This window comes from Ovis canadensis, chromosome 22 (genome assembly GCF_042477335.2).
Source record: "Ovis canadensis isolate MfBH-ARS-UI-01 breed Bighorn chromosome 22, ARS-UI_OviCan_v2, whole genome shotgun sequence".
Taxonomy (NCBI): Eukaryota; Metazoa; Chordata; class Mammalia; order Artiodactyla; family Bovidae; genus Ovis; species Ovis canadensis.
Genome location: NC_091266.1, coordinates 50,655,982 through 50,680,112, shown reverse-complemented (window position 1 = coordinate 50,680,112; position 24,131 = coordinate 50,655,982). Strand labels below are relative to the sequence as shown.

The 24,131-nt window shown below is 40.5% G+C and overlaps 1 protein-coding gene across 2 annotated transcripts in view; it reads right to left on the bottom strand.

The window, feature by feature from the left end:
- Positions 1-23,215, bottom strand: part of TRUB1 (TruB pseudouridine synthase family member 1) — a 32,310-nt gene extending 9,095 nt beyond the window's left edge. Inside the window, exons 1-4 of one of the 2 annotated variants that reach the window (XM_069568012.1) lie at positions 22,821-23,215; positions 18,800-18,898; positions 11,783-11,838; positions 6,193-6,274 (exon numbers count right to left, since the gene is read on the bottom strand). In XM_069568012.1, the coding sequence (XP_069424113.1) occupies positions 6,193-6,274; positions 11,783-11,838; positions 18,800-18,898; positions 22,821-23,106 (523 nt within the window). In that variant the 5' untranslated portion in view covers positions 23,107-23,215. The remainder of the gene's footprint in view (positions 1-6,192; positions 6,275-11,782; positions 11,839-18,799; positions 18,899-22,820) is intronic. The other variant, XM_069568011.1, reaches the window with a different exon arrangement.
- Positions 23,216-24,131: the final 916 nt, after the last annotated feature.

Genomic DNA, 24,131 nt, shown 5'->3' with positions numbered 1-24,131 from the left:
TTTTATGAAATTCAATAGTTGTTCATGATTAAAAAAACAAACAAATGGCAAATTAGGAACCGAAAGCAATTTCCTTACTTTGATAAAACAACTAAAAAGCCTATAGAAAAAAATCTATAAAAATAAGGCACAAAATTTGCTCTTTCAGATAACAAGATTTATTCTAAAACTACAGCAATTAACATAGTTTGGTGTTAACACAAGGATAAACAGACCAAATGCAAGAAAATAGATTCCAAACAAACCCACGCTTATAAGATGCTTGATTTGTGATCCAAGAAACAAGGTAGTGGGGAAAAGTGCTGAGTGAACTGGATATCCACACAGAAAAAAACGGTAGACTGTAGATGTAATATGAAAGGCAAAGCAATAAAGCTGCCAGAATGTAGAAAAATATCTTAATGCTTTTGGCATGGGAAAAGTTTTCTTAAACAGGATGCTAAAAAATTAACCACAGACTAAAGTAAAATCAGCAACTTCTGTTTTCCAAAAGACACAGCTAAGAGAGTTTTGTAAAAGACAAGCTACAGAGAAGACAATATCTGTAACACACGTGATCAAACAGAAGAGCACATATCCAGAGTTTTTTTTTTTCCATAAAACTCATACAAATCAATCTTTAAAAAAAAAAAAAAAGTGACTCAATAGCGAGGGAAAGAAGAAACAAAACAAAGAAGTGGACAAGAGACCTGGACAATAAACAAAGATGGCTTAGTACCCAAAAAACACATGATAATACTGCTGAATCTCATGGTGTGTGTTAGTTGCTCAGTCGTGTCTGACTCTTTGCAACCCCACGGACTGTAGCCTGCCAGGCGTCTCTGTCCATGGGATTCTCCAGGCAAGAATACTGGAGTAGGCTGCCATTCCTTCTGCAGAGAATCTTTCTGACCCACGGATCAAACCCTGGTCTCCTGCATTGCAGGCAGATTCTTTACGGTTTGAGCTGAATCTCATTAGTAATGAAATTAAGGCCACAATGAAACACTATGACCTACTGATCAGAATGGCCAAAACGAAAAACGTTACTCATTACCATGTGCTGCCAAGGGTGTGGTACAAGTAGAATGCTTATACACTGCTGGTAGAAATGCAAGGTTGTACAACCATTTTAAGAATTACTTGTCAATTTCTGGTACAGTAAAATATGCACTTACCCTATGACCCAGCAATCCCACTTGGGTATATATCAAGGAGAAATTATTGCACGTCTATCAAAAGACAGGCATAAAATAGCAGCTTTATTCATAAAGACATAGCAGCCTTATTCATAAAGTCTCAACCTGGAGTCAACACAAATATCTCATGACAGAAGAATATGTATGTATACACACACACATCTCTCTACATATTTTATACAGATGCACATAAATGTATGAGTGTGTGGGTGCTAAGTCACTTTAGTCAGGTCCGACTCTCTGCAACCCTATGGACTGTAGCTTGCCAGCATCCTCTGTCCACGGGGATTCTCTGGGCAAGACTATTAGAGTGGGTTGCCAAGCCCTCCTCCCGGGGATCTTCCCAACCAAGGGATCAAACCTGCATCTCTTAGGTCTCCTGAATTAACAGGTGGCTTCTTTACCACTGATGCTACCTGGAAGCCCACATAAATGTCTATGTATATGTACATATATGGGCTTCCCACGTGGCGCTAGTCGTGTAAGAACTCACCTGCCAATGCAGGAGATGTAAGAGAGGCAGGTTCGATGCCAGGGCTGGAAAGATCCCCTGGAGGAGGGCATGGCAACCCACTCCAGTATTCTTGCCTGGAGAATCCCATGGACAGAGGCTTTGGTGGACTACTGTCCAAAGGGTCACAGAGTCAGACACGACTGAAGCAACTTAGCACATGTACCTATACATACCTTTTTCACACAGTAGCATAGGCAAAGCTATACTATAGTTTTAGGATTATCAGCAAAGTGTTGGATGTTAGAATAGTAGTCATATTTAGAAAAGAGAGATGTTATAGTCACTGGGATGGGGCAGGAAGGGGGCTTCTAAGGATTTTTCTTTTTTTTAAGGATTTAAAATATTTATTTATATTTTTGCTGTGCTGGGTCTTCACTGCTACACACGGGCTTTCTTTAGTTGTGGCAAATGGAGGCTACTCTCTAGCTGCTGTGTGGATTTCTTACTGTGGTGGCTTCTCTTGTTCCACAGGCTCTAGAGCGAGTGGGCTTCAGTAGCTGAGGCATGTAGGTTCAGCAGTTGTGGCTCCTGGGCTCTGGAGTGTGGGCTCAGTAGTTGGGTCTCAAGGGCCTAGTTGCCCCATGCCATGTGGAATCTTCCCAGACCAGGGATCGAACGGGTCATCCCTCACCACAAGGCGGGTTCTTAACAACTGGACCACCAAGGCAGCCCCCTCTATTTCTTGACTAGACTGGGAGCTGCATGGATGTTTGTTTTCTGATAGTTCATTAAGTTGTAAACTTATACTTTCTTCACTTTCCTTTATTTGCATAATACTTTATAAGAAAAAAGTTTCAATATAAATAAAAGGTACCATGGGATGACTGATGCCCAGCTACACCTTAGCCCCAATACAGTGTGTGCCTTATTTGTTTAAATGACAACTGGAGACCCAATTCAACTTTTCAGCTTCCTCTAGGAAATGTGGGCAAGCCAGACCACAATCCAGGAGGAACCACTTGCATCAGATACAACATTAGCGGCATCCATTCGAGAAGAATTGGCAACATTCTATTACGGGACCAAGAGGTGGTGGTGTTTAGAACAGAGGATTAGCAAGAGATGGCCCTTACAGTTTACATTTCTTGCCTCCCAGTAACAAAGCCACAGGAGGCATAGAAAAAAGCTATTCGCATCACCAGAGCAGTAAGGCCTTCCCAGAAGCTTGGCTCACCTCCAAGACAGCTTGGGAAGCCACAGCCTCAATGTCCTGAGCTCCCTGAAGAACAGATGAGCACACTGGAGCCATGTATCCTCAGAGACACACCGTACCTGAAATGTAATACCTCACTGTGGCTGAGAAAAGAGCAGCAGAAGGTAGGAAGATGCTTTGTCTTTCCTGGGACTTCCCTGCTGTCTTTTCAAGGCCTCTATCACCAGCCTGGTTTATTCATACCCACTAAATACTTTATTCTACATGCCACGCATTGCTCTAAGCATCAAAAACCAAGAGAGACATGGTCTCAGCCCAGCTTAGGAATTAATATATAAAAATATATTAAATAAATGGCAAAAAATACTATTTAGAAATAACAGAAGGTGTCAGGATAGATAATAAAAGGGCCCTATTAATAGGGTTTGAAGGTTGAGTCTGAGCTAGAGACTCATTTTGTATGGCTAAAAATAGTAATTTGTCTAGATAGGATAAAGTGACCCAAGGTCATTCAGGTGCCATTTACTGCATAACCCCTTGTTTTACCCAGATGGCGGCTGTTTTCAACGGGTCAATTAAAAGCTGTATTTTTTATTGCTGTGATGACTGGTGGGCAGCGACAGCAGCAGCACTTAATAGGAGGCCCAGAGACGCCAGAGCGCCTGTGACGTGCATGGGCAGCACAGCGAGGAGCTGTCCACACTCTGCACGAGTGCCGGGCAGCTGCCAGATGCTCCAGCGGGCAACCTTCTGTTTAGAGTTACTTTAGGCTAGCGCTGGGCTTCCCTTGTGGCTCAGGTGGTAAAGAGAATCCGCCTGCAATGCAGGAGACCGGGGTTCGATCCCTGGGTTGGGAAGATCCCCCGGAGAAGGGAAAGGCTGCCCACTCCAGTATTCTGGCCTGGAGAATTCCATGGCTTGTATAGTCCACAGGGTCGCAAAGAGTCAGACGAAACTGAGCGACTTTCACTTCATTTAGGCTAGAATCGGAGTCCATTTTCCACTTAAATACAGAATTTTTTGTACAGTCTTGTTGCTTAGTTGCCAAGTTGCACATGACTCTTTTGCGACCCCATGGACTGTAGCCCATCTGCCGCCTCTGTCCATGGGATTTCCCAGGCAAGGATGCTGGAGAGCTGCCTTTCCTTCTCCAGGGGATCTTCCAGACCCAGGGATTGAACCTGCGTCTCCTGCACTGCAGGCGGATTCTTTACCACGGAGCCACTGCAGAAGCCCCCAAATCATTCTCTCCTTCAGGCGCTCCCACAAGGAGATACTGAACTTTCCAGTACTGAGTCATGAACACAACACACCTGTCTGTCTGCACTTGACTTGTGGCATTCACAGCGATTGATCTGTAAGTATCTGTCATATATATGTATCTGATTACTTCATGAAGACTTTCAGTGTAGTAATATCTGTGCATTTACATACTGATATGACTATTTTACTATAAATTCCCTTTATTTCTTCTTTATAGTCCATTTACTATAGTACATTGATTTTTTTTTTTTTTAATGTGTAGGTAGGGGAGAAAACCTCTGAGTTTTATTTCAGCATAATAAAGAAGGCATTACAAAATACCGGTTACAGGTCTTAGGATTAAGTCTCAGAGGGTTGAGAACACAGGTCCTAGTTCTCCATATGACACAAGTTTCTTAAGGATACAAGGTAGATTTTATATTTATTTCCCCCTTGGTACCCGCTATGCAGCTTAAACAGATGACAAACTATGCTGACTTACCAAGAGCATACCGAAAAATCATGTCAATCAGCAAAACTCTCTGAGCTCTCATTTTCTGGGACTACAAACAGTGTTCAGTCAACTATAGGGAGCTCTCCTTTTGAGGGCCTAAAGAAACTTGTTTCGTTTCTTAGATTCTCAGATTTCAAGATTATAAAGAGATGATTTTAACACACTAACTTACTTTCCTTAAGGTAAGTAAGGTCATAAATGATACAATACAAAGTATAGTTTTTAAAAATTCCAAAATGCTTCAGGGTAGTCCTTCCTACCAGTGTATATTTAAGTGGTTCATTACCCTGGTCCTCTTGTAATATTCCCTACTCAAAGAACTGCACCATCATGTAACAGTTTTAAAACCCAGAAACCTAGATCTTTTTTAACAAACTTCCTCTCTGTCCCCATCCAACCAATGACTCTCACCAACTTTACCGCCTCACCATTCTTCTAACTATATATAAACTGACATATGATGTAGGATACTCTGGAAATCTCTGACATCCTCCTAGCCCTCTTTAATCTTACAAGCATTCTGGCTGAAGATTACGGCTGGGTTTCCATTAAGTGGGCATACGCTGTTATTTCATAATAATAATAATAATGATCTCAAGGTTAATTCAACATTTATTTTTTAAAAGACTCAAAATAAATTGGTGATTTTTCTCTTCATTGTGGTGCTTGATTAATCATGCAAGATACTAAGCCACATATAAATGTTAACAGGACAAGAGAAGCCATTATGAACAAGGAGACGGCTGGTCTCTCTACTGGGGGAATATGTAATATACATTAAGACCACTCAACACAAAAACATAGGGAAGCCGATGTTAAACTGCCTAAAGCTACATTTAAAAAGGTAACATTAAGCACAGGCAGAAAACAAAACAAAACAGAAAGCTTACAAATAATTCAGTTGATGACATAATAATTTAGGTGAACTGACGGTACAAAACCCACAACTGCTGCATTATAAATAGCAGAAGCACTATGAGAGTTGCTAGGAAACCATTTCATTTATCTAGCCTTTCTTAAAGAAGTGAAAGAAGGGATGGTAGAAAAATTAAAGTGTGCCTCAGTGAATTCTGTTTATTTCCAGAGAAATAGCTTTCCTTTTGTTATGTCTTTTTGTATACTCCAAAAGCACAGGAATATGATCAATTTTAAAGTATTAAACCTAGTACATTTATTTTAACAGCTATGAGATAATTATATACACCAAAACCAAAACAATAACAATGACAAGATGCAGGTAAAATCGAGCAAGAGAGCAAGAGGATTTCTCTGCTTTGTTTCACCTAAGACTAGGAAGAATGTCCTAGATCCTATCTATTGTATAAGTGGTTTTTGCCAAGGGAGTTATTCGGAAGAATTCTGCATGTTAAAAAAATATTGATTATAGGAAAAGGCAATTACTGCAATTCTTTACTAATAGGCATACCATATAAGCAACAATGTGATAAACAATTTCCAACCTTTTTAACCTACAGAAATGTACTGACAATTAAAATCACCGGAAACATAAGAGGCTTATTTTTAAATTCCAAATTCAGAGAAACTTCCTTTAAATATTAGAAACAAGGACTACATATGATGAGCTTCATACCATAAGGTTTTTCTTCTGTTACTTTCCCTGTAGAATCTAGCGTGTCAGTAGCCTTCCCCAGTTCCCCAATGGCAATATATCTCTAGAGGAAGAGACACAAGAGAGGGAAACAGGCCATAAGGTAAAGAACTGTTATGCATATCTTAAAGCTTATACAGAACCTTACTAATAAACCTAACTGATACAAAATAAAGGCAAAATCAATAGACTGTAACTTCTTGGTTAGTTGTTGATATGTGGGAAGCATTGTATAAAGTGAGGAACAGGCAAAAATTTGCCAAACCAGCCAACATGACAAGGAAAAATCTGATTTTATTGATAATCATCGCTTATAAATATACAGTTCTTGTTGTTCAGTCACTAAGTTGTGTCCACCTCTTTGCTACCCCATGGACTGCAGCATGCCAGGCTTCCCTGTCCTTCACTATCTCCTGGAGTTTGCTCAAACTCATGTCCATTGAGCTGGTGATGCCATCCAATACTGTACAAAAAGTTTTAAAAATCAGTTTTCTACTGGGCAGTGTAGACTGTGAAGGAAAAAATTTAAATATACCGAGGAGTAGAGATAATGGTACAGTAATCCCCTACTTAGTCATCACAAGATTCAATAATCTGTTGCTGTTGCTCAGTTGCTAAGTCGTGTCCGACTCTGTGACCCCATGGATTGCAATAATTTTACTCCACATGCAATTAAAATTAATTTTAAATTATTATTTCTCATATGAAATACCAAGCTCAGTCTTAGGAACTTGACTATGCATTTAAACAAAAGCTAAACACGTAAAAAAAAAAAACTAGTATAGCAGAGATAATGTACATATGTGTTTCTTGTAAGAAGAAATGGCTACGTCTTAAGCTCTCTGAAAGGATAAGTGTCACTTCTCAGAACTGCTCATTACTCACAAGTGAAGAATTAGATCACTCCTAGTTAACTGAGGATTGTTCTGCTTTCTGTCTTGGGTTTCACTGGTACTACCTATTCTTTATTCTCCTCTCGTTTGGTCAAATTCAAATTTCATTTCGAGGATCACAGGAATTAGCAAAAAAAATGCAAGGAACAGAATTCTCACTGAAAAGAATAGGCAGTTATGTGAGCAATTTAAGCTGGAGTACTCTGCAGAAAAATGAGTTTATTAATGATAAGCTTATTATGCTACCACACTGAAACATAGTTTTGAATATCTTCATTAACAAGGAACAGCTCTATACAGTGCATAAAATGTAAGTCCTTCAAATTTTTCAATATAGTACTTATGAAATATAATGAATATTAATAGAGTGCAAAGAAAAGGTGCAAATTGGACGAACCTCTGGAGAAAGTGGATTAGAGATGCTCCAACTTTAGAGAATTGCTAAGTTTCACAGGAGGAGCTTTACTCAAGTCACACTTCGCAGTTGACACTGATTAGTTAACCTAAAAATGCTTGTGTACACCTGGGGGAAATTACTGTCCTCTGAACACATCTGGGGGGGAACATCTGTAGACCCCAGTGACGATACCCTTCAATGGTTGGAGGGGATACGAAGGCTGCTTTCTGCTGAAATGCTGGCTTTGCCTACAGGCACTATGGTTTTTCTCCACATAGACACGAGAGTAGGCCTATACCTGGGAAATGCTAGTTAAGAGCATTTTCACAGCACCAGCAATCTCGTAACAGAACATCAACCCTTCCATGGCTCATCTGGTTTCAAAAGCACATATAAATAACCAACTTTTAATCAGCAATATAGGAAGCTAATAAAGATAACACTCCAAAACCTCATCAAAGGCTGTTACTTCAAGGTACATCTGCCATCCAGATTCTCCTGAATGACTACTGGCTCAAGGAAAGTGTAATTTAGGGAAGACAGTAAAGGGACTGTGAATCTATTGCTTTCTTCTGGGTAAGCTATATTCCATACTTAGATCAAGTTAAGACAAAGGGATATGTTCACCCAACCCCCTTAGAATCATTTTACCTGTTGTATTTCATGCAGAGCCACTTCTACACGTTGTAGAACTATTTTTGAGAACATCTATCATTCAATCTCCCTTACTGTAAAAAATTTCTTTTTGACTTTAATGCCCAGAGTAAAGTTTCTTCCTTAAATAACTGGCATGCTTCCTCTTTCTCATCAATGTCATATTTTTGCCTAGGCCATCAAAAAGTCAGAGATAGAAATAAAATGAACGAAATTAACTGCATTCAAGATTTCCAACAGAAATTGCTTGAATAAAATTATGGCATCTGTAGTTAGAGTGATCCAACAGGCCTGTAACTCAGGAGGGAGAGATTTGGGGATAGATGAAACACATGGAAACAGTAATAACAGTATTTACTGAGCAACTTTTGTATAACAGGCACTGTTCAGAAAACCTATGTGCTTTTTTTACATAATACACTCAGAACCCCAAAACAGAATACAGCGAGAAAAAAATTACTCAAGAGGAAGTTGATCATTGGCAGAGCAAAGCCTGGAAGGAGAGAAAGCTAATGATAATGACAGGAAAGGCTCTTTTCTTAAACCTTGCTCTGATCTGACTGGGTAGGAAAGCATATAAGGAGTGGTGGTGGCGTAGTTGCTAAGTCACATCTGACTCTTGCCACCCCATGGACTGTAGCCCACCAGCCTCCTCTGTCTAAGGGATTTCCCAAGCAAGAATACTGGAGTGGGTTGCCATTTCCTTCTCCAGGGGATCTTCCAGACCCAGGAATCAAACCTGAGTCTCCTGCATTGCAGGCGGATTCTTTACCTCCGAGCCACCAGGGAGTGGGATGCTCTAAATAACTTGTGGTCTTTACAAAATGAAGGCGAATTAATCCAATGGCCTAAAGAGTTTAATGAAGAGGTTAGTTCTCTACTCATTAATTGATAGTGTTGCATGGACTGGTATTTAGCACACTGAACAGGATTCTAAGGATGTCTCTTGGTTCAGCAGGAAAGAGTGTTAGGCCCTGTTTCATTAGCAACCTCTTTCATTAGGACTGGATGGTAAGGCCTCGGGGTATATGATATGGTTGTTACCTAAACATTGAGTATCTGCCGTCCTGGAACTAGATATCTCTACTCTTGTGGTAACTCCCCTCTATATATACCAAGATATATTATGGGTCCTGGTCAAAAAATTTTTTAAAGTCACTGCTTAAGAAAAAAGATCTCCAAGATTCTAGCCAATGTGAAAACAAAGGCTATTTTAAAAAATTCATTAACAGCTTCTAACTACTTTGATAAAAGTGTCATCTTCAACATGAAAGTGAAAGTGAGTCACTCAGTCATGTCCAACTCTCTGCGACCACATGGACTGTAGTCTACCAGGCTCCTCTGTCCATGGGATTTTCCAGGCAAGAGTACTGGAGTGGGTTGCCATTTCCTTCTCCAGGGGATCTTCCCAAGCCAGGGATCGAACCCGAGTCTCCTGCATTGCAGGCAGATGCTTTACCCTCTGAGCCATCAGGAGCGCTGATAATTTAAAAGTAAAATGTAAAAGATTTAATTTTTTCAACAAGTGAGTGAAAGTCGCTTAGTCATGTCCGACTCTTTGCGACCCCATGGATTATACAGTCCATGGACTTCTCTAGGCCAGAATACTGGAGTGGGTAGCTTTTCCTTTCTCCAGGGGATCTTCCCAAACCAGGGATCAAACCCAGGTCTCCTGCATTGCAAGTGGATTCTTTACCAGCTGAGACACATGTACATAATCTAAAATTAAAAGTATAAGAAATACAAATAGCTACCAAGATAATAACTCTTATTTTGCAAAGGTGAAGTATCCAAGAACTAGGTCTCTATAATAAGATACACCTGGAGTTTTCTTACACTAGAGTCATCCGAAGATCAGTGATTTCACTGTATGACATTCAGCTTTCCTAGCTGAATACTAAAATGATTTGTGATAAATAAAATTTAAACAAGAGCCAATGATGTATGTATTTTTCCAGTCATCATACTTCTGGAAATGTGTCTAGAATTTACATGTAAAACCTTTCAAAAACATATAATGTGTTACATGTACTAATGGGGTTTTTTTGGGGGGTGGATAATGAATATTTCAGTGAACTTAACATGTTTTATCTTGGTGGGGAAAACAAACAAATGCCTTAATGTAAAATATATCTTCTGTTTTTATTAAAAAGTGACTTTTCATTGTAAAGATTTTGAAGAATACCGAATAGTATGAAAAAAAGAAAATAAAATCATCCATAATCTTGTATCAAAATAACCACGGTTTATATTTTAGAATTAAACATATATTAAGCAATTGGAAAATTCTGTACCAGAAACAGATTCTAACCTCCACATGTCAGTATTTAAATACACTGTTCAAATTACTGTACAACTGTCAAATTCCTCCATTTTAACACAACTGTTATATACTATGATTTTGAAGATTCTTCTATTTATCTAAGGCATGAAGATCCTTCCCAACTGAAAGACAGGCTTTTATGCCAGTTAGTAACTAAAATGGGGGTGTTAAAGGCAATAAGCTTTCCAGGGCTTTTCATTTTAAGAAACACTTACTTAGACCCCTGGCCCTCAGAGTCTGGCCCAAGGGCCATTACCTACCATGAAATAAGTTCAGAAAATGAAGGTGCTTAGAAACTTATTTAGCAATTTGATATTAATTATATTTTTATAAGTCTGCAGTGAAATAGTAAGTATTTTAAATGGTCTTTGACCACATTTTCTTTTCTAAGAAAAAATTTAGACGGAAAGCACCTTACCAACTATTTATAACCTGCTTGCAACAAGGGTTTTAAAACAAATAAAAAGTTTAGTCCAGGAACTTGCTGAAATTCTCCCCTTCCTAATGGCATATTAATCTTCCTTCCACATTTTCCGCATTTCCTATCCTCCCCATTTTCACTGGTCCCAAGTCCAAGCTATTATAATCAGCATCTAGCTGCTAATTAGAATACAGATCTCTTTTAAAGCTGGAAGAGGCCCAGAGAGGTGAAACACTGACATCTAGACTTGTCTCAGGACTCCTTCCACCTTGCCAGTTCAGTGAGGGTTCTCACTCAAGGCCTAAAGCCCAGGTTTAGAACCTCTCCTGTCCCCACTTAATCCCTCCTCCCTCTCCTATTCAAAGCCTTAAAGATGCTTTTGGATGCAGTCAAGGAATGATGTAACATCATCTTTAAGAAGCCCCATTCTTCTAGTTAGTAAACATTTTGTAAACACTGAACAAAACATGTCTTTTGTTGGAAACTGCATGGTTTACCAAATGATATTGTTTCTACAAAAATTCTAAGGTTTAAAAAAATTCTAATAGAATTTATGATCTGTAAGTTTTCTTTAAGAACTATAACTATACAAACAAACAAAAAGAAACATACAAAAAACACCCTCACAAAAACTAAACACATATATTTTAAAATTATAGGTACAAAAAATTTTTGCTTCTATAAGTCAAATTTATTTTTCAATTACGAATTTACAGTCTCAATATTTTGAATCTCAGATTTCATGATTATAGACACTGAGATTAATACCCAGGGCTGACACTCATTTAAGCAAGTTATACAGTTTATTTTTTAACTGATAAAATCCAACACATAGGTCATTAAGAAAACATTCAAGAAAAACAGAACCATTCCAGTATTCTTACCTTGGACCCTGATAACATACTGGTCAACATTTTTGTTCCCCTTCCAATTCCAACCACTACAAATCAAAGAAAGAGATATTATGACATCCTATTGTGAAAACTAGGTTTTAAAAATATGCTTTATGACACACACTGGGCACAGTTTCCTGGCAGATGTAAAGTTAGAAAAAGCACTTATTTAGCATAATGTCAGGGCTCCCGTCACTCCAGTCAGTTGAGCTCGTCATGCAAGTAAGAAATTCTGAAGTGGGGGTGGGGGAGAGACCTTCTTTCTTTCTCTAAGTGTGAAACATAATGTTAGAAACCTCAATCCAGACAATCAGATAACAAAAAGTTTTGAAAAAAATCTCCAAGGACTCACTGGAATTTTATATGGGCATCAGTGAAAAAAAATGCTACAGTTAATCTTGGTATCATAAAGTCTCTGACAGAGTTCACTATTAAACAAAGCAAAAGTTATCATCGTAACTAAATGAACCATTTAAAGATGATTAGTGCCCAGAAGTATATGATCAAGAAAATAGAAACATAACAAATCAACTCAACACAAAGAATAATACAGGGTAAAATATGAGTCTGGAGAGTATATGTTTGCATAGACCAAATAAAAAGTACAATGGCCCTCTTATCTCCTCAGTTTCAAACATTATCCTTGTAACAACACATTTCACCAGCCAAAGATGAGAGGATGTAATCATTTCTTCACTTACCAGCAAGCAAAGTTTCACAAGAATTGAAGTATTTCTCATTAGTGGATACAACTTTGTAAAAGAACACACACAATACAACCGTCACAATTCAGAATTATAAGAAAGAGAAATGACCGGCAAGTTGAACGAATTATCATGAATATTTACGGCAGATATCATCCACTGAGTTTACCATGTATCAAATTCTACTCTACATGCTTTCCATTCATTAGCTCATTTAATCCTTAAAACAAGAGGATACGATTATCCCTATATGATAGCTGAGGAAACTGAGGCATAGGAGTCTAAGAACTTTGCCCAGGATCTCGCAACCAGTAAATGCTGGAATTAAAATTCCAACCAAACTAACAGCAGACCTTCCTTTCATCCCCCTGCCAACTCACTCATCCAGGCTTTCCTCTCACCGCCACCAGCCTAAATCAACCTCTCTGTTCTACAGCCTATCTCTTCTCCCAATTCATACCATTTCATAACCAATTCTGAAAACTCCACTGCACAAAGCTCCTGAACAATCCTCAATAGGGTCCCAATGCCTACAGTACCAACTTCTTAGTAAAATATTCAAAGTCTGCCTTTGAAACCCAGCTCACATCCCCATTCCTTCATAAAGTCTATCCCAAAGCCCCTCTCAGCTTCTTTGATAGTCATAGTGGTTCAAGGACTAACATAAAAACGGTCTGCCTTAGGGATCCTCTGTTGAGCAGAGCACTCTTCAAATAAGAGCACCTGCTGCTAAGGCAAAAACTTTGTATAATGATAACAAAGATCCAATTCAGTTTTATTCCATTCAGGAAACCCCAATCAATATTTTGCAAGCAGCTACCAGGCACTCCATCCCAAGAACACTTTTAATGGAATAGCACATACCCTGACTTTGAAAGGGCTTATAATCTCATGGGCAAAATACAATACAGACGAGGGAAACTGCAAATGCGCAAAAAAAAAAAAAAAGGTTGCCTGAATTAATGAAAGAATAACATTAACTAACAATACAACAGTACATGATTGTGTCAAAATGAACACAGGGCTGATAACTACTGTAGGAGGTCACTCTAAATGGCAACAGAGTCCAGAGAATGCTTCACTGAGGCATTCAGAGTTAGGCCTTAAAGGAGGTACAGGATTTGAACATGCAGACAAGAGAAGTGTGTTCTAAAGAAGAAACAAATTGACTAATTCTCAGACACAAGGATGAGCACAGTGGGTTTATCATCCAGAACGCAGGGTGTCTTAAGAGCAGGCTGATGTGTCTGACTCTATCATAGTTAAAAGGCTAGACTGATGACGATTTCTCTGCTAGTTCAGTGATCCACAGTGAAACAAGAAGGCTTCTGAGAGTAACCCAGCTCGTACATGTATACAGTGTCCAGTGTCAAGGGCTCAGATGCTTCTGACTCTTTGCGACCCCGCCAGGCTCCTCTGTCTGTGGGGATTCTCCAGGCAAGAATGCTGGAGTGGCTTGCCATTTCCTCCTCCAGTCCCAGCCCAGGGACTGAAGCCACATCTCCTGTGTCTCCTGAAATGTAGGTGGATTCTTTACCCGCTGAGCTAGAGGGAAAGCCCAGAGTATGTATAAAAGAGCTCAATTTAAAAAAAAAATCTGCATAGACAAAAAGCTAGGGAGAAATATAATCACAATGTTGACAATAATTATTGCTGGAAGGTGGCTAATTTTTACTTTCAATTTGATGTTTTCTTGTATTTTCTAACCTTTTTCACCATAATTTTCTAAGTTTTAAAGTTAAACTTCAAAATAGTATATCAAAACTTAGTTCCGTTTTAAGTAATTTATACTGAATATCACCTTCCTACTGTTTGTGCAACAAATTACCAACACAGTGGTTTAAAACAATGCAAACTTATTATCCTACAGTTTTGGAGGTCAGAAATCTGGGGAGGCTTTTACTATGGTAAAAATCAAGGGGTCAACACACTGCCTTCTTTTCTGGAGGCCTGAGGGGAGAATCTTTATCTAGAGGCTTCCCAGGGGAAGTTCCTTGCCTTTTCCAGTTTCTGGAGGCTCTTTATCTTCATTGGCTCAGGACCCCCTTCCTCACCAAGGCCAGCAAACACATCACTGCAATCTCTGCTTCCATTGCCACATCTTCTCTGACACTCTTCTGCCTTCTCTTCCAATTTAAAGACCCTTGTGATTACGCTGGATCCACCAGGATATTCCAGGATATCTCTTGAAGTCAACTGATCAACAACATTAATTCCATGTGCAACTTTAACGCATCCTTGTTATGCAACCTAACATACTTATAGGTTCTGGAGACTGGGACACGGACATCTTTAGCAAAGTCATTATTCTGCTTACCACAGCGTTTTTCAGAATTTTGTAAGCCCTCTTTATAGAATTATATATGCTTCATATAATATATGTTATATGTAATAATTATTTAATGTTTGAAAACATTTTATAAATATTTCTAGTACTTATAAAATATAGATTAATAGAATTATAAAGCTGAATTTCAGATTATATTTTAAATTGTCAGCTAAATTCTTAAATCTTTACCATCAATATTTCCCCCTCAAAACAGCAAAAACAGCCAAAAATGTTGAAAGTAAAAGTATATTTTCCCACTAGGTCCAGTTTTGTTAACAACAACAATATAAAAAAGCCCTTTTACAAAGTTCTTCACAGGGTAGAGTATATATCAATACACTATAGACACTTCTCCAGTACTTTGGCCACCTCATGCGAAGAGCTGACTCATTGGAAAAGACTTTGATACTGGGAGGGATTGGGGGCAGGAGGAGAAGGGGACGACAGAGGATGAGATGGCTGGATGGCATCACTGACTCGATGGACGTGAATCTGAGTGAACTCCAAGAGTTGGTGATGGACAGGGAGGCCTGGCGTGCTGCGATTCATGGGGTCGCAAAGAGTCGGACACGACTGGGCGACTGAACTGAACTGAAGATAATTTCAATAAACCTTCTGAGAATTGGGCTTCCCTGGTGACTCAGACGGTAAAGCGTCTGCCTGCAATGCGGGAGACTCGATTCCTGGGTTGGGAAGATCCCCTGGAAGGAAATGGCAATCCACTCCAGCACTCTGGCCTGGAAAATCCCATGGACAGAGGAGCCTGATAGGCTACAGTCCATGGGGTCGCAAAGAGTCAGACACGACTGAGTGACTTTACTTCACTCACTCTGAGAATTACAGTAGATGTTATCACTTTTTAAGAGAGAAACTGAAATTTTGGGAGGTTACAGGATTTGCTCAGGGTGTATGTACTTAGTAAATAAAATAGCCAGTATACAACTCATGATGATTACAGCCCAGTGTTCATTTCACCATACACCAAAAATCAACTTTGCTTAACAGTCTGTAGAATTTAGACAACAAACTTCCCTTATTCTGTGACTAAATGTCTACTTTTTAAAAAACTATTCTTAATAGAAATCACAGGTATTAGGAAAAAAGTTAATAATTTTGACATATGAACACATTATATCATCATTGAAGGACATGTGTGATCAAATATAAATTAAGCCTCCAAATAGAAAATTATTTCCAATGCAATTTCTTCCACTCACACAAATCTCTGCCAAATGCCACCCCTTCACAATATTAAAATGGAAGCTTTCAACACGATCCCTTAGATTTAGGGTAAAAAATAAACTTCTTTACTCAGTGCCCTGAATATCACTATTTTCTGCAAGCCAATGAATAACAATCTTAAATTAATACAATTGATCTATTCATAAATAAGTGCACATTTTATCCCCTTTCTTCTTGGACTTCTGTTCTTGTGCTTTAGAAAGGGACTTCCCAGGTGGCTGGGTGGTAACAAATCCACCTGCCAGTGCAGGAGACACAGGAGACACGGGTTCAATCCCTGGGTTGGGAAGATCCCCTGGAGGAGAAAATGACAACCCACTCCAGTATTCTTGCCTGGAGAATCCCATGGACAGAGGAGCCTGGTGACTATAGTCCATGGGGTCACAGACACCACTGAGCAACTAAGCATGCATGGACACCTTAGAAAATGGAAGACTGTAATAGGCTTCAACTCAAGAAGAGCTGAACTGATAAGAATCATGAACCCACTTCTGGAAGCAATGGTAAAGAATGCTGTGATTGATTAGTAATTTCTGCTGTGGACATGGGGAACAAGGGCAGGAGTACCAGCTATCTGCCATCCCAGATTAGGGCAGAGACTTTAACACTCAGCACGTCCAGGTTCAACTCTTGATCTCACCATTCACTAACTAGGGGACCTCACATACAATAAGTGCTCAATAAATGATTATCAATTATTATGGTAAGAAACAGTAGTTAAGGTGTCAGAATTTGCCTATTCAAGTTCTCTGCTGCTGCTGCTAAGTCGCTTCAGTCATGTCTGACTCTGTGCGACCCCATAGACGGCAGCCCTCCAGTCTCTCCCATCCCTGGGATTCTCCAGGCAAGAACACTGGAGTGGGTTGCCATTTCCTTCTCCAGTGCGTGAAAGTGAAAAGTGAAAGTGAAGACGCTCAGTCGTGTCCGACTCCTAGCGACCCCATGGACTGTATCCCACCAGGCTCCTCCGTCCATGAGATTTTCCAGGCAAGAGTACTGGAGTGGGATTCAAGCTCTCTAACTCAGGAAAATGAATTTTCATGTGTTGTTTCCTGTCTTAACCTCAAGTAAAGATGTTTCTGCCAACATGCATCACATAAAATCTGTAAATTAAAAAAAATGCAAATCATATACTGTTTCCAATTTTCTTGAAAAATATAATTTTATTCACCAATTTTATCCTTTTCTTCTAAATAAGCATTCATTTCCTCTGGCTGGCTTAGATCAAGTTTGTTTTTATTCGCATCTAATTTTAGCTCTAATAAAATGGACTGGATGCTGTAGCACAGTATTTTTCAAAGCACGAGTCACATTCCATTAGGGCAGCATGAAATCAATTTAGGGGATTCTGATCAACATTGTAAAAAAAAATGGAATAGAGTAAAATGAAAAGACACCAGGGCATGTAAAAAGGTATGCTTGTCCCATAAAAGTTTGTTTCTACTATGTGGGGCAGGGGGAAATGGGGAGAATTCCAATTGTGTATTTCTGTGACTACGGATACAGTTATAAAAAGGTGTCTAAAAACATACCCCATCCTGCGGATACACACTTTGGCAGTCTAAAAAGATAGACTTCAGGATCTCTGCATGTGTGCTAAGTCATTTCAGTCGTGTCTGACTCTGCGACCCTATGGACTGTTGCCTGCCAGGCTCCTCTGTCCATGGGATTCTCCAGTCCAGAATACCAGAGTGGGCTGCCATTCCCTCCAGAGGGTCTTCCCCACCCAGAGACTGAACCTGCATCTCCTGCAGATCCTGCATTGCAGGCGGATTCTCTACCATAGAGCCGCTGGGGTGTTCCCTCAGAACCTCCACTTGATGCGAAAAAAAACAAATTAAAAAGGTGGAAGAAAAAGGGGCAAATGACTCTTCTTCCCTCAATCAATTCTATCAATCTTCTTCCACATGCAGCAAGACACTCAACTAATGCCCCCAAGAGAAAGTGACTTCCTCTGAGGAACTATAAGGTTCATTTTCTGAAGATACAGGCAAAAAAACAAAAAAAGTCATATACTGTGTCAGGAGTCCCCAAGACTCTCCCACGCTGAAAGATTCATCCATGGCTAAGATTTATCTACAGTGACATCCTAAGGTTACACAGCTGGATCCTTTTTCCTTCCATAATTGAAAAAGGAGTAACATGTGTACAATGTCCCTGCTTGAGGGAGCCCACTGGAAACCCAGCATCCAAAGTTTTATTGGAGGGGATGAGAGGAATGGTTATCATGCACCCTCTCACTGCATGGTGGGAAAAAATCTCACTGCATGGTGGGAAAAAATCTCACTGCATGGTGGGAAAAAATCTCAGACTCCAAGGTGGACAGCAGGTGTCCAGCATAAACCACACTGTTCACACAAACCAATGAGGCACACCAAACTGTGCTTATTGGATGGGGAAGGGTGGGTTCAACCCCAAATCCAGGTCCCCAGATGCAGGCAGGCCTTCAGAAAGATAGTGAACTCAGGCCTGCTGTGTTAATTCTTTTCTGCACAGATACAAACCCTTTCTCAAGGTCCAACCACACTCCACACATGAAAGTGGCTATTTCTAATAGCCTTCTGTACCTTGTAGAAGGGCTTCTTGAGACGATGGCACTGTAAATCTAGTAGATTTGAAATACTGCAAGTAGACTGAAAATGACATGGCTTTAGTCAATTCTGCCTGTTCTTAATCAATATTTCTTTCTAATATAAGTGGCAGTTACATCAAATTTCCATTCATATCTCTTACCCAGGACTCCTCGAGCTGCACTGTCCAGGGTCCCTCCATGCCCAATTTTCAAAGTCTGCTTTTTCCTCTTGGTCCATTCTGGAGAAGGCATTCCAGCTTCTTTAAGAGTAATTGAGATTTAAAAAAAGAGAAAAAGGCAATTACTTTGAGAAATGAAGTAGAATCTCCATTACTATGGGATGAGGCAGTGTGGATGGAGTACTCAAAACAAATAAAAAGTATTGTACAAACTTAATATATTAAGGTTATAAGAACTGTTTCATTTGAAAAGACCCTGATGCTGGGAAAGACTGAAGGTGGGAGAAGAAAGGGACAACAGAGGATGAGATGGTTGGATGGTATCACCGACTCGATGGACGTGAGTTTGAGTAAGCTCCAGGAGTTGGTGATGGACAGGGAGGCCTGGTGGGCTGCAGTCCATGGGGTCGCAAAGAGTGACACAACCGAGTGACTGAACTGATAACAACAATACTGACAAAGAACAGACTTTAAACTATACAGACACTATCTAAATTACAAAGAAACAGTATTCCCAAATTAGTTGTCGAAAACCTAGAACTCATTTTGTAAGGGGGAAAAAAAAAATTTTTTTTTAACTGGGTAAATATCCACACTAATCCACAAAGATGCAGTAAATTCCTGGCAGTAGTGGGCTGGTAGATGGAGGATGATGAGCAGAAGTTTTTACATAAGCAGCTAGTTTTAAAAGTCCTCAATTCCACCTCTAAAATCTCTTTTGTTCCCTGGTGTTCTCTGCTGGTCACTCCAGCTACCTAAACATCTGGAGTATATCTCATACAGGGTTACTTCTGAGAACACTAAGTCCCCAAACTATCTGTATATCTGCCCTCCTCTCCAGATCAAAAGTCACCAATTCCTTAAAGAAGCTAATCTCAACAAAAGGTTACATGGGAAGAAGGTAACAGTTTAAGATGCCACTTATACGCCAAAGCATTCAGATTTTAAAAAGAGAAAAGGAAAAAAACAAAAGATGCCAGCCTGGCCTATCTCATATTCCTACTGTAAAGAATAAAATGAAATAATGCTATCTGAACATGCTTTGGAAACTCAAAGCTCTATACCAATATGCTGTTATCATCATCATCGTGGTATATAACAATATATTGAGAGAATACCAGCTACCGGACTTCAAATGAGAATGGAGAGAGAAGCAGGAAGAGCTGTATTGATCTGTATCCTTCCAAACCCATAAAACTTTCCCTACTTCCCAGGTGACGCTAGTGGTAAAGAACTTGCCTGCCAACACAGGAGATGTAAAAGACCAGGGTCTGATCCCTGGGTTGGGAAGATCCACTAGAGAAGGAAATGGCTACCCACTCCAGCATTCTTGCCTGGAGAACTTATGGACAGAGGAGCCTGGTAGGCTATGGTCCATAGGGTTGCAAAGAGCCCGACACAACTGAAGCGACTGAGCATGCGTGCATTACCACTGACACAGAGAAGATGGGAAACAGAGTACAAGAAACTGAGAAGCAAGGACAGAGCAAGGCGAGGAGAGAAGGCAGAGCAACAATGGAGAAGCCCGGTGAAATGGCCAAAAGGATGTGCTGGGTTGTAATCACCACTTAATTACCACCTTAGTGAGTTGGAGGAGAAGGCAATGGCACCCCACTCCAGTACTCTCGCCTGGAAAATCCCTGGACAGAGGAGCCTGGTAGGCTGCAGTCCGTGGGGTCGCGAAGAGTCGGACACGACTGAGCAACTTCCCTTTCACTTTTCACTTTCCTGCATTGGAGAAGGAAATGGCAACCCACTCCAGTGCTCTTGCCTGGAGAACCCCAGCAATGGGAGAGCCTGGTGGGCTGCCATCTATGGGGTCACACAGAGTCGGACACGACTAAAGCGACTTAGCAACAGCAGCAGCAGTGAGTTAGAACTCCGCGGTGTCTGGAACACAATCCTAATGTTACTCTCTGATTACGGTATCACCATGCTTGGAAAGAGATGAGGATATGCTTTAACATGAACCTGTAAGGCTAGGCCTAGACTTCAAACCCTTCACCTTGACCTGTAACCCATTATGACTCTCTCAAACTGTATTTATAGAAACATTTTGGGATCTCTTTTGTATTTTTAACTTAACAGTGCTTGGAGAATGGAGGCCCTACAGTTTACTGTCTTCCCTTTTTCCAAGTCTGAAGACACAGGACCTCTACTATGTTGGAATCTGGTTCACCCCATTGGCATCATGGATGAATATTTACTAAGATCTTTTCTAGCTATAAAATTCTGCCATGTTTTAGGCCTTGAAGGATTCAAAAAGACAGAAGAGCAGAGATTTTAGTGCCAGATGAATCAATGTAAGGAAAGGCAAAGAACATTAATAAGGGCCATGACAACTGACTGTGGCCTAAATCGGCAATTGTCAAACCTGGCTGGCATTAGAATGTTGTATTCTGAAATCTGTATCTTTAAGAGAACCTTCCAGGTAAATCCTGACAACCAGTCAGAATAGCATTTAGAAAGCCCTGGTCTAGCTAACAGAAATATAGAATCGGCCAATCACAAGCAACATAGAAATGGAGAGTAATGAGAATGTCTACTTTTCAGTGAGTGGCTTCCAGAAGACAGTTCAGCAACAGCATGGAAACAATCAATTTTAACTAAGTTTCAACAAGAAATTTCAGTTCCTGGAGACCAATTAACCAGAAAGCCAGGCTATCGCTTTAATCCTATGAGAAATCCTATGAGAAACCCCTCTGAAAGAGAACAGAAATTATTACTTTGAGGAACAAAAAAGCCATAGCTTAGCTAACAAATAAGGCCAAAGGAAAGCAATTCTATGAATGAATCAACTCCATGATGACACCACAAAGCTTGTCCCTGATGTAATTCCTTCCTTCAACATCCTTACAGGTAACAAAGTATAATGAAAGTATAACAAAAGAATGAGCAGATATAACACAGGTATTAAATATCTTCAGGAATTTACCAACAAACATCTGAACCTGTAATGGGTCAGTTTAAATTAACAAATTCCTACCAGAATACTTTGTTTTTGCAATAAAAAGGGAAGCAGTAACATTTGCCAGGGGACACTATTCAAAGAAATCTCCTGTACTGATTTGATGGAAAAATAAGCCAGGGCCAGACTCTGGAGGGCCTTGAAAAGCTAGTTAAATAGTTTTATCACCAAAGGCTACAGAAATTACTGCTATGAGCTCAGTTAAGGAGGAGTCGGTGTCTTTCAGATCTGGCTTACTGCAGGTGTCAAAAAAAAAAAACCTAAAAGTTCCTTGATTTCACTCTATGAAACGAACTACTGGATTGACAAACTGAGAAATCCTTTAGAATTTTCAAATATTCTCCCAGTGTATATAAAGACACAAACAAACAAAAAGAATGCTCTTAGAAGTGACCAAGTTATAGTGTTCAACAAAATGTGGTCCAGACTGCTTATACCAAAATCACCCGGAGCAACAGTTTAAAGACGGACTTGCCTAAAAACACTCCATACCCTCAGAATCACTATCTCTGGAAGGGTAAGGATTAGAATCTGCATCTGTGCAAGGGACCTTAAATAATTCTTATGTCCACTCTGTGAAAAACACTGTGTTAAGACTTGGTTAAGTAATCTACATTTCCAACGTATTTTTAGGAAAGCAGCTTTGGAGTGTAGAGAGCCAGTGATTCCTTTGGGTACAGTTCACTTAAATGAGCCAAACAAAAGGTTTCTGAGGGATTAGATTACAGAAAATTGGTCTGCATGCCCAAGAGCAGAGGTTTATTTGTGGGTGTGTAGGTTTTGTTTTTTGTTTTTGCTTGTTTTTTTCCCTTGAGAACGACAACTGCCAACTAGGCTACAGGAGTTCACGTTAGGACAAGTCCTAGCCGGAGATGCTCCAGATTTCTGTCCAGAATTTATACAGTGGTCGTTCTCCCTTTCCCTTCCTTTTATCACTTGAGCCTTGAAAGGGCAAAAAGCCTAGCGTGCTCCGTGCGGCTTCCGCTCTCACGGCGACCGCATGGCCTCCGCCTGGTCCCCACCCGGCTGCAGTACCTGCCAGCAGCTTCTCCTTCAGCCGATTCAGCAACTCGGCTGAAGTGGGCCCTTTGGGCTTGTGCACAGCGAACACGCCGCTCAGGGACAGCAGCTTAGTAGCCAACGCGGGCTTCGAGACCCTGGCTTCGGATCCGGTCCTGGCCGCGGCCGCAACCGCCGCGGCTGCAGCCATCGCTGAGGATGTGGCGGCCGTTGCTGCAGCTGTCCCTGCACTTTCGGGGACTGGAGCTGGGTCTGGTTTCAAACAGGACAACACCACCGCCGCCGCCTCAGCAGCTGCCATGCTTTTGTAGTCCAAACCGGTTTTGCATCTTGGAGTCGCACGCTAATGACGCAACAAGGAGTGCGCCCGACATCCCTCCTGCCTTTCCCTTGCTTCGAAGTTACCTGGGTGGGTGGAATCGCAAGGTCTTGTGGGAATTGTAGTCTTTGGTCTTTCTCGTGCTGGCTGAGAGTCGCTGACCCTTCTGAGGGCTCTGATGGAGTAATTTTTTTTTTCTATCATCCTGTTTGCTTGTTAAGTAGGGTCAATTCGGTGCCGCATGTGTAATTCACAGTTTCCGAACCCGAGCACCAAGACTGTATAGATTTTCCGCGAGAAATATCTTCACATCTCTCCCGCATCCCTTTTAAGAATTAAGAAGACCTAGACCCCACTCCAGTACTCTTGCCTAGAAAATCCCATGGACGGAGGAGCCTGGTGGGCTGCAGTCCATGGGGTCGCTAGGAGTCGGACACGACTGAGCGTCTTCACTTTTACTTTTCACTTTCATGCATTGGAGGAGGACATGGCAACCCACTCCAGTATTCTTGCCTGGAGAATCCCAGGGACGGGGGAGCCTGGTGGGCTGCCGTCTCTGAGGTCGCACAGAGTCGGACACGACTGAGGTGACTTAGCAGCAGCAGCAGCAGCATCCAAGAACAGAAAATTTACTAACAAAATGCTGACTTCTGCTGCAGCTTGTGAAGAACTACGGTTCCCGTGGTTGACTGCGTTATTCAATGCATTGTGCGCTTGGATTCATGATTCAGAATTAAAATACACCTAAATGTAAGCTCTTTCAGAGCAAAGAATCTGTTTTACCTAGTTCACTGTTGTATTTCGGTGCCTCACACAGAGTAGGCACTTAGATATTTGGGAACACATAAATGGATATGAATCCTTCAAATTCCTGAAAGAAACCTCTAGGCCAAGCCGGGCTTATTTTGATACCCTTCATGCAGGACTTTCCTCCCCTTGAATCCTGCAACTCACGTGCAATTCTTAAGAATTCTAAGACATTTAATAGTAATTCTTCTATGGATTGC